Raw genomic sequence first — 11148 nt, 5'->3', positions numbered from 1 at the left:
GTTGTTTTAGGAGGATAATAAAATAATATATGCGAACTGCCAATCACAACATATGGCACAGAAATACTTAATAAATAATAATGCAATTTTATAGGCCTTTCCCGTTAGGTATTTGACGGAAGCAGGGAGGGAAGTGGCACAAAATAGCAAAGTTAACATACAAGATGCCTGTCAGTGAAACGTGTGCCTGAGACCTTGATCTCCAGTGACTCCAGCATCTCCTCTGTGTTTCCTCACTAGAAACAAATTAGGAGAACACTCCCAGGAGGGAGCAGGAAATGCCATCCCATTCGTTGGGCAACAACAAAAAGCCTGTGCTTTCACAACTACAGATGCTAACTTATAAAAGTAACTCCAGGTGTTTGGGAATCTCACTCACTGACGGGGGATTCAAGGGAAGAGCCCCCTCCAGGGCTTCTCTCAAAACCTGTCTCCCTGAAGCTTCCTAACATTCAAACAGCCATCAGGCGGAACTCTGTCCTTTCCAGCCGTTCTGAAACTTTACCTATCAGCCTGGATTTGATCTTCTGTTATCATTATTCTAGACATAAATGATAAAGCCTATGTACATTCAGGAATGTGTGCGTGAGCACAACGTATACATGTAGTTACAATATACATCTATCTTACACGCTATATGAGATTCAGTGGCCTGGGAGACTGAGGGTCTAGGCCTGATGTTCACTGGGTCACTCAGTCCCTGCGTGAACTCTCGGGGCTGATGAGTCTTCCCAGGCTCCCGAGGCGCTCTGGGTTCGCACAGCAGTGCTGGGGGCTGCTTTCACCGGGTTCCAGGCCTTCGTCTTGTTTTAAGCAGAGCGGCAATATTTTTAAAATTGTGTTACATATATTGTGATTCTGTATGAGAACTCATTTGAAAAATGAGTCTTTTTCACCAGGTGTTTGGAAACTAGATGATGTTCAAGGTTCTGAGTTCTGTTTTCCTACCTGTATTTCAGAGGGGAGGTAGAGACGGAGAACGAGAGGGGGGAGGGGAGGGGGGAGGAGGGGAGGAGTATTAGTGGGGGAGGTGGGGAGAAAAGAAGAGGAAAAAAGTGGCCAGAGTGATGAACAGTAGCTTCTCTGTGTTACTAGGTATGGTTTGGGAACAGGCTTTCTGAGTAATTAATGATTCTTACTCACTTTCTAAGCATATTACCTAAAAATACAACACTGAATAAGTGCCTTTTTGTTTTTCAGTTGGTACCTAATGCCCTGCACATTTGAAATGATTTCCTCCCCACTTCCTTCCCCCCGCCCCCTCCAATTTCCAGCCCTGGGTTTGAATCATTAAACTGAGAGAAAATCCTTAGCACTCCAAGTCAATGGCTCATTCCTGCTAGGCGCTGTCTAGCATCCTTACAATAAAATAACGTAAGAACAAAAGCATAATTAGTTTGGTGGATGGTATCAGCAATAATGAGGTCTTGAACTTGGAGCAAAAGGGTTCAAGGGTGTCTCTTTTGATAGCAGAGGAGATTCTGGATGCCCCTGAAATGCTGCCTCTGGCAAGGGCCACCTACGCAGGGCAAATCCTTGATAGGAGCCAGCCTCAAGAAGCCTGCTGAAACATCATAAAACCATGCTCCTACCTGGCAAGGGTTTGGGAATGAAGAAGGGGTAAGGTTTTTAGGATCACAGTGGGGTTATGTGGGGGCCATGTTCAACTGAAGAGGTGCCTCCTGAATCTCGGCGGCCACCAGGGTGCACAGCGTGGGGCTCAGCTGCATCAACAGAACCAGGTGCCCTCTGTGTTGGGCTGTGACCTGCCTCTGCTGGGACAGCAGGGTGCAGTGGAAAGGGGGCTGGACAGAGAATCAGAAGACTCAGGGCAAGGTGCCTTGCTTCTCTGAGCCACTATTTCCATAAATGAAAGACAGAATAAAAATTACCCACTGGATCTGCCTCATGGGTGTGTTGGATGGTGTAAATAAAACAGGGTCAGGAAAGCATTATGTAAATTCAAAAGTCCCATAAAGGGTAGACTGTATTCAGTAGCCTATGAGATAGTTAACTGTGATCTTTAAGAAAAATCCCAAAAGCTTGCTTAATCACTTTCCTAAGATACAAATATAGAAGTCTAGTGAATTTTTAAATAAATGAAGTGTTTCACTATGTGCACATAATTTTCTAACCTTGGTCTTAATTCTAGAAATCATTGTATCAGACACTCCATAAAGAACTGCATATAAAATTACAAAGTTCTAATTATATATAAACATATACATAAGATAAAATTTAATTATATATGATTTCAAAAAATAGGACTAGATTATTCTTAAAGAACTACTGTAGTGGCAATTGAGCCTTTAAATATACACAGTTGTAGCAAAAAGTTTTACAAAAAATCGCCCTCAATCCAGAGTCTCCATTTCACAATATCAATAGGTCATATGCGTTTACTCCTATCTTAGACCACTGCGTCTCAAAGTCATCCATGTAGACCGAGGTGCTGGAAGGCCACGGAGCTCAGCTTCCTACAGAAAACCGTTAGCTCTTCTGGTCAGGAAGTTCTCGGGAGCAATCCTCTTCATTCTCCTCTGAGCAAGACAGGTTCAATGCGCTCATCACGGGATGGATCCAGGAGGTGGTCTGTGTTACGTGACTTGAGAAGAACAAGGAACGCAATTACAATCTGGAAGCTTGTCCTATCCATCCATGCAAGTACTTATCCTAGTGACATTGCTTCTACCCTACTGCAGTCCCTTGTGACAGGAAGTAATTGGAACTGAATCTAATCTATACATTTTTAAAAAATTTATTGATTTTAGAGAGAGAGAGGAAGGGACAGAGAGGGAGGGAGGAAGGGGAAGAGAGAGAGAGAGAGAGAGAGAGAGAGACTGATTTATTGTTACACTTACTAACACATTTATTGGTTGATTCTTGTATGTGCCCTGACTGTGGACTGAACCTGCAACTCTGGTGTTTTGGGATGACACACTAAGCAACTGAGCTGCCCTGCCAGGGCCTGGATCCAATCTTTTAATAAGTCTTAGATATGTTTTAAGGTTCACCAAAAACTGTTTCTTTTTTTTCTTCTTCAGTAACAAGAATTGCAGGACAGTGATTCATCTTGGATCCCTTGTTTTTCCTTATCTGACATTCATTCAGTCAGCAAGTTCTGCAACTGTCTTGCTGTCACATTTCTGGAATCTCTTACTTCCTCTCCTTTCCAATGCTGTTGCCTGGGTCACTGAAATTGCTTGTCTCTCTGCCTCTCTTCTAGTTCTTCTCTAATTCATGCTCCACTCCAGCCAAGAGATCTTTCTAATGACATACACTACTGATGCTCACTTGCTAAAAATTCAGTCCGAGCCAATGCTTCCTGGATCAAATACATACTTCATAGCATGAAAAACTTCAGGTTTTCTTTATTTCCTTCCTCCCTCCCTCCCTCCCTTTTCTTTCTCTTACTTCAACAGTGCTTTCTTCTCTGCTACAATCTTCCTTTCTCCCAGCTTGTTAATCCAGTGCACTAATTCTAAAGAACCAACTATCCCTCTATAGTCCTCCAACTGTATCCATGGTCTTATCTCTTATTAGGCTATACAACAAATCTCTGTTAATGCCTATGAAGCTCCTTCAGGGCAAGAACTGATTCTTCTCTTTCAATTCCTGGTGCCTAACATGTTTTCAGAACAAATGACTAGGCATTTCGGGGAAGAACAGAAGCAGAGGAAGGGAAGGACGTAAACAAGACAGAGGGCATGTTCGGGTAGCGGTGGAGCATCAGAAAGCATGCCCCTGCCAGGTGGACGGTGTTTCTCAGAACTGCTCCCCAGCGCCCCGGGTGCGGCTGGATGATGCCCTAAATCCACCACTGTCCGCCCAGCGCCTGTGTGCTGGACTGACAGCTTCTGGAATTAGGATTATTTGTTTCTTTTCCTCAGATATTCTTTCTACCCTTGGTTTATCCCACTGCCCTCATCCATCCTGCCTCAGTTTCCCTCACTCCTATTGTACCCAAACTCAGCCTCTAAAGCAGCGTCAGGTCTCAGAGCAAGTCACAAGTGCTGGAGCTTTTGAATGTCAAAAATAATTGTGGATCTGAAAGTGTCCCCTACATTACAGGATAACATTTTCCCAAGTGTGTCCCAAGGGTCTTCAATAAATGTTATGTGAAGAAGAGAATTTTATGGTCAACTAGGTTTGAGATACACTAGGTTAAACATAGGTAGGTAGGCTTCTTTAGGATTTCCCAGAACTTTAAATACACCATTGTGTTCTCTGACTCTCCAAGAGTATGCAATACTTCTCACACTAGTATGCCCCTATTAGCACACACATGGGGCTAGTGTTCTATAGAACGCAATTTGGGAATTATTACAAAATTGCTCTTGCTGGCTGTCGACGATAACTGAAAATGTTAGATTAAGTACAAATGGTCACTTTCACTGATATTACTGCATTTGGTTTGTTTCCAGTCCTATACTCTAAATTCTATCAATATCCCCTGATACAGGCTGTTAAACTTGTACGTTTAAATATTAAAAATGCATCTTTCCATGGAAGAAGATCACTGATAGGTTCACGACTGGGTAAAAGAGTTCAAGTTGTTTAAGAATCAAGGTGAAGGTGGTAAGGCCAGACATCTTCATAGTTTCAAAACCTCAGAGTGTGGTAAAGTAGTACAAAGAATCATTATTCTCTTGACAGTAATCCACATTACTATTATCTCTAAAATGGCTTAATGGAGTTTCTAATTATGGAGGCTGAACTTACTAAAGCAGTTGATGCTGCACAGGTTAACTTCGTTTCAAGGCCGTTATAAAATGAGAAAGCTGCCTAAATGGAGAGTGGTTTTAAATAAACGCTAGTGAGTGTGACCTAAGCGGGGTACGCCACACGAGGTGAGAGGAGGACCCGTTGTCCTGCACAAAGTACGTGTTTAGAACCAAAAGGAAGAAGTCTGGTGAGACAATTTTAAAATCTTGATATCTATATGCTTCAGTATTTACCAGCACATTTACAATACGCTAGTCCAAAGAAGAGACTAGAAATTACTACAAATCCTCCCTTCCCTCCCACGTTCCCTAGCGGGGGAGGGTGGAAGGAAGAACAGGCTCGACTGTCGGAAGGGGCGTGTGAGTTCAGGTGCAGGCTTTCCTATCTGACTTAAAAAAATATTCTCATGCTTGAAATATTATAACTGCCCATATACAAACATTCCATTAAATTGATCATTCAAAATAATCAAAAGCAAAATGCCTACGAGAGAAATGTCATTATAGACTCTGAACAATGAATATTAGAAAGTTCCACCAGAAAGTCATCCTCACCAGTAACTTTCCTTAAGCATTTTTCAGCAATGAGACAACATCTGATATTACACCAAACACAAATATTCATTGATTAATCTTATGTTCATGCTACGCTTTTCTGTATGTTTTAAAAACACACTCCTAAATACCCAAAAAATGCAATGATAGCAGCTATTCACTAGAAAGAAATAAAACTTCAGCAGCAGAGAGAGAGTGTTCTATGCTTCAAGTGCACCTTCCACCCCTGGGTCTTTGTGAAAACATCCAGGGCCAACACTTCTAAAGCTCAGGTGAAGCATGGAAAATGCCGGGCAATGAGCGCATAGTCCATAAATGATCATGGCTGGTTTTATTGATAATTAGAACTTTCTGGTTACTGCAAGAAAAACTTGGAATTTTTCCTACGATGATGGAATGGGGCATTTGTGTGTGTACCATTCAGTTTTATGTCCTAGTGAGCATTGTAACTGAAGAGCTTTGACATAATCAGTGTGACAAGATAATCCCCCCATTTACTGGCTTGGAGAACATTCTAGTATTAGAAATATTTCCTCCCTGATTTATGTGCTTGGTAATTCAACTGAGAAGAGAGAAAGTAAATCAGTCCTGTTGACTCTGTTTAATTAATAAAGATCCCATGGTTCATAAAGTGAGAGGCTGCTACTTAGAATGAAAAATTTAGAGGTCTAGAAAATAAATGAGGCTGGCTATGAAACATGAAAATCTTCCATTTGGACATGCAGTACCTCTGGCAAATGGTCCTGCAGAGAATGCATCTGATCTGATTTGGGGAGCAATCAACAGCAGTTCAGATATATTTGAAGGGATTATCCAAAGAATGCGTACACAGAACCTACAGACCCAGACGAGGGTGTGGTGATGGCCTCAGGGGAGGCGTGGGCGGGGACTGGGTGGAGGTGGGCAAAGCGGGGTTGGGAATTGGGGACCTGTGTGATAGTGTCAGCAATGAAATTAAAGCTAAAAAAAGAGACAAGAGGGAAGCGGGGGGCAGAGAAAAGGAACGGAAGGGGAAAGTCAAGGAACATATAGCAAGGACTCATGGACAAACCAAAGGGGAAGAGCTGAGGGAGGGAAGGAGGGAGGGGGCAAGGGAAAGAGGTGGGGGGGAGGCAGAGACAAATGTATTTGAAAAAATAAATTAAAATAAAATAAAAAAATAAAAAAAAATAAAAAGTAAGAAAGCATAATACTACATGCCTCTGAATGACTGCCAAATCTGTTATTAACAAACATCAATATGTGATTTGGGAAGATGATTGTATCGACCTTTTTCTTTTATAATAATAATACAATAAATTGAAAGACATGTTTTAGAGCTTATTAAAAAATCCTTACAGAACATGATTTATTTTATTGGCAAAGAAATGTAAGTGAATTATTGAAATTTTATTATAACTGCCCTCCTTATGTTCCTTACCTGCTAGCATGCAAAATGCTTTCTTCTAAAATACAAATTTAGGGCAGCATATTAAGAGAAAAATGGTTGAAAGATAAAAAGTACACTAGTTTCTAGAAATTCATTCATATAACCGTCTGTGATGGTGACGAGGCCTTTTTGTCAGTGTTCCATTGCAGACTGTACAGCATGGCGAGCTGAGGAGGACTGCGAGTATTATTTAATCACGTTTAAGATGAAGCCACAGTTAATGAGCCAAAGCAATTGAATTCTAATTTTTTTTTGGTGGGGGAGGGGCAATCTTTAGTATGTAACATTCATATGAACTAGAAAACAAGAATAAATAAGTAAATATATGTTAATTCAGTCTATTTCTGGCACCAGTAATGTTGAAGCATTAGAAAATTTTACAACTGGCCATAAACTGCAAACACTAAGGCAATAAAAGATTTATACTCAAAAAAAAAATGCCAATTGAAAACAAATCACATGTAAGAAGAAAAAGTGAATCATGTCAATAAGATTAAAAAGTCACCAAATCATGAGGTCACATGTTACCTTGTCAGACACTTGTTATAAGAATGACTGTAGGTTAGCAATATGAAGTATCCATTCCAAACATGTTTAAGACAAAATTACAGGCATTTGATCCCCCGATATATAAAGACTTTCCTCTTACATAAATTTGGAAGTACACTGCTAAAACAAAAATAAATATTTCTCAGAACACTTTGAGCATTTTGCAATTAGGAATTTGAAAATCCAGTGAGGCTATGATCAAATATTAGCAGGATCCCATTCAAATCTTTACAGTTTTGAAAATAAATTTTATTTCTGTTACATATTTATGGCACGTCTATAAAAAATTTATAAGCTATCATTTGAAAATTTAAAAATCCAATTACAGTCATGCGCTGCCTATCGATGGGGATCTATTCTGCGAAATGCATCATGAGGGGATTTTGTCAATGTGCAAACACCACAGAGCGCACTTACACACGCCTAGGGCGGGCAGTGCAGCTATACACCACGTCACTGTGCAAAGCCGCATGAGATTAAATCAAGCACAAGGGAAAATGATGCATCGAGAGACATGGTGAGCGCGAGATGAATGAGGCTGCCGCTGCTGCAGTCAGGTAGCGCTGCTCTACAGCAAGCTTATTTTTGTGAAAGGAGAAACAGTAAACTCTAAAATAATAACCAGTATACTATAATAAATACATAAACCAGCAACACGTTTTACGCCAGTGTCATGACCAAGGCGGGAATGATGGTGTTGTGCTACGACGTTACAGCGGCTACATCACTAGGCGACAGGAATTTTTTAGCTCCATTATAATCTTATGGGACCACCGTAACATACGTGGTTCATCACTGACCAAAATGCTGTTATGTGGCACATGATCTTAACTTAAAAATTTGTAGATCTCAGATATCAAACTATGTTACAAGAATCTAAAGCGATATAATAAAATACTAGTTATGCTTAATAATATAAAAAATTGCTATCTCACTAGACTTGTAAAACTATAACACCCAAAATGAACGCCCCCCCCAAATTTGGAAATATCAATAACAGTGTCTCAAATAATATATAGAGGCTTAGATTGCTGGCAGATTTGTATGGAGCCAAAACATCCCAGGTCCAAAGCTGACGCAATTGATTTTTCAAAGAAAGAAATTATATTATAGTCACAGATTACAGCTCTGGGTAACTCTTAGCAATCGCTACTGTTTTCTATCATGATAGGATTAAAAAACACACAAAAGAATTGCAAGAACATGTCCCACTGACACTGATACCTACACAGGGGACTGTTACATACTAATAAACAATCACATAGAATTCTGTAGTTGGTACATTTCTTACGAACTGGAGAGGTGTTACCCGGAGGCAGTTGCCCAGACAGGGACTATGTTTCCCAGCTCCACTACATTCTTATGTGAGCATGTGACTAGTTTCCACCAATGCAAGGTAAGAGAACCGATGTTTGTGTCTTGTGGGCCAGGGGTTTTTAAGGAGTCTGAGTCCATTAACTGAGTGCAGAACACACTGCGGCTCTAGGAATGGTACGGCCACGAGTTAAAAGGGGCTGGGGTCTCAAAAGCACCAGCCAAAGAAAAAACAAACCGTTCATCAACCTGAATGCCTGCACTAACTGGCATGTGAGCACTACAAGGCAGTGATTTGGTACAGGGGGTAATGCCATTCTAAATCACTGTCAGTTCAGACAGTGTTGCAAGATGAAGCCACGACTATGACTTTCCCAGTAAGTACATGTACACCTTCTACAAACCAAAGAGCTTTTTGTGTCTAAAATACAGAAAACAGGCAATAAATGTGTATTTTCACACTACTTTAAATATATATCAATAATCAAAATACTGTCGGAATATAGATTAATGAAAATAAACTTAATTAGGAACAAATTGAGCAAGACCACTGCCAAAGTTTTCAAATTAAATTCCCACTTATGAGAAGAAGTGTATGAAATATAGAAGCTACTTTAAATGTTAATGTTATTAAAATAGTGGGAATTATAATACAGTCTATAAGGCTTTTGCTTAATTTACCCAATAAAATAAGTTTAATAAACATCTGACTAAATGTACTTTTCTTCATTTCCAAATTCAAAATCTCAAAAACACTAAAATTATTTGAAACATACAATTTCAACTAATTTTATACTTATTCTAATATTATTTTTCCGCCAAAGTTAAACTGACTACACTAAAAATATAAATATACATACTGTATTAGAGAAGAATTGTACAGCCTAAAAATCACAAAGCTGGGAGGGACTTGGAGGGGTCCCTTATAAGACCATCTCTAAAGTCGGAGGTGCTTTATCAGTACTATAGACTCCATAACAGGTAAGTACCAAAAAACAGACACCTTCAATTACAGTTAAAAATTATGGGATAAAAACCGAACGTGTCATTAGGTTTTATAGTTCTCCCGTAAACTTTTATACTGATTGTTTCCAAAGGCGCCACCTTGGACTTGTGAATACATGGACTTAGCTGTCCTTTACAATCTTAGTATATGCTAAAGGAGAGAGAGTTACACTTACTATTCTCTTTTTCTACATGAGGAAACTAATACTGAGAGAGATCAATGAACTTACTTCAGGCCATAAAACCAGCAAGTATCAGAGCCAGGATCTGGGTCCAAATCCGACTCCCGAGAACTTAACCATCACGCTACACTCCTCTCTGGGGAGGGTATCGAGGTTCTGGGATGGATTAAATGGCCATCTGAAAAGGGGTTGTCAGCTTTACAAGATGAAATAATTAAAGATGTGTTGACTGACTAATTTAATGATCATAGATTATATGTCTAAAGCATTTTAAAGCACTTGCCACAAAATTGGTAAAAAATTTGATTAAGTATGAATGAACAGCATTTGTGAGAAGCCTGCTTCCTCAGCAGTGTACATTGTTCACATCACGTGGCTATGAACTCTCACTATGTCTTGTTTTGTCCACGAGGCTGTTAGCTTCTGGTGAGCAGGAGAGCGAGCCACACAGTCTGTGGTACTTTGTTATGGCAGCCCAAGCAGACTAATACAGCAACCACGCTTTTAAGGCAGAGTGCTTGATAAAACCTTAGTATTTGTTGACAAATAGAAATAAAGGATCCCGCAGGCAGAGAGAATTCCCATTTGGCTGAATAAAAAGTATAAAACCCCAGAAGGGAGATGAATGTATGCAGTTCCAGAAGATTTGCTTCTATTTTCCCAATGAAATGCTACCATCATACTTCCTGCCCTCAGTTATACCTGTCACTGGCTAAGTGGGGAAAAAAAAGAGTTTGCTGTTAGCTCTCTGGATCTGGATGTTTTATTCATTTCAGTGTGCTTTGCCATTCTGAGTAACCTCAGCCAGCTGGCTGGCCTTTCGTTTAAATGACAGTTGCTCACACAGCACTGCATATCGCTACACCTCTTCCTAGATATTTATAGAAAACCCAGAGCAAGCTGTCCCAGGCTCCTGAGCAGTGCAGCCTCTCTGTCCTGTCACAGGGCTTCCGACTGGCCGCCAAGTGGCATAAGCACAGGCTGTGGCTACTGGTTTCTATGTGCAGTCACTGAAAACTTCTTCGTTGGAAAAGCCCTATAATATAAAATACGCGAATTTTGCCAGGCTTTCATACCCCTTGTTTTGTTCAATTATCAAAACAATCCTGAGATATAAACCACTATCCTTGCTTATGGATGAGAAAAGGAAGTACAGACACTTGAAATAATACCCATTTTACCATGGTCACACTCAAAGGTGGTGGCATAAACATCAGAATCCCGTCTGATACTAAAGCCCACATTTTTCCCTCAGCAATGGCTTCTGCAAATTGCCAATGACGACATTCATTCATTGATAAATATTTATCCAGTCCCTATGCACACAAAGCACTGTATTGGTTACTGGATATTCTAAACCAGTTGTCACATAGATGCTTACATCCAAACT

The 11148-nt window shown here is 40.2% G+C and overlaps 1 protein-coding gene across 1 annotated transcript in view; it reads right to left on the bottom strand.

The window, feature by feature from the left end:
- Positions 1 to 2430: 2430 nt before the first annotated feature.
- STXBP4 (syntaxin binding protein 4) overlaps positions 2431 to 11148 on the bottom strand; it is a 136433-nt gene continuing 127715 nt past the window's right edge. Inside the window, exon 18 of the mRNA XM_054585433.1 lies at positions 2431 to 2605. Coding sequence (XP_054441408.1) covers positions 2491 to 2605 — 115 coding nt within the window. The 3' untranslated portion in view covers positions 2431 to 2490. The remainder of the gene's footprint in view (positions 2606 to 11148) is intronic.

The sequence above is a fragment of the Pteronotus mesoamericanus genome, unplaced genomic scaffold (genome assembly GCF_021234165.1).
Source record: "Pteronotus mesoamericanus isolate MK-2021 breed Mesoamerican mustached bat unplaced genomic scaffold, CSHL_Meso_final contig_84, whole genome shotgun sequence".
Lineage (NCBI taxonomy): Eukaryota > Metazoa > Chordata > Mammalia > Chiroptera > Mormoopidae > Pteronotus > Pteronotus mesoamericanus.
This window is presented reverse-complemented; position numbering and strand designations above follow the sequence as displayed.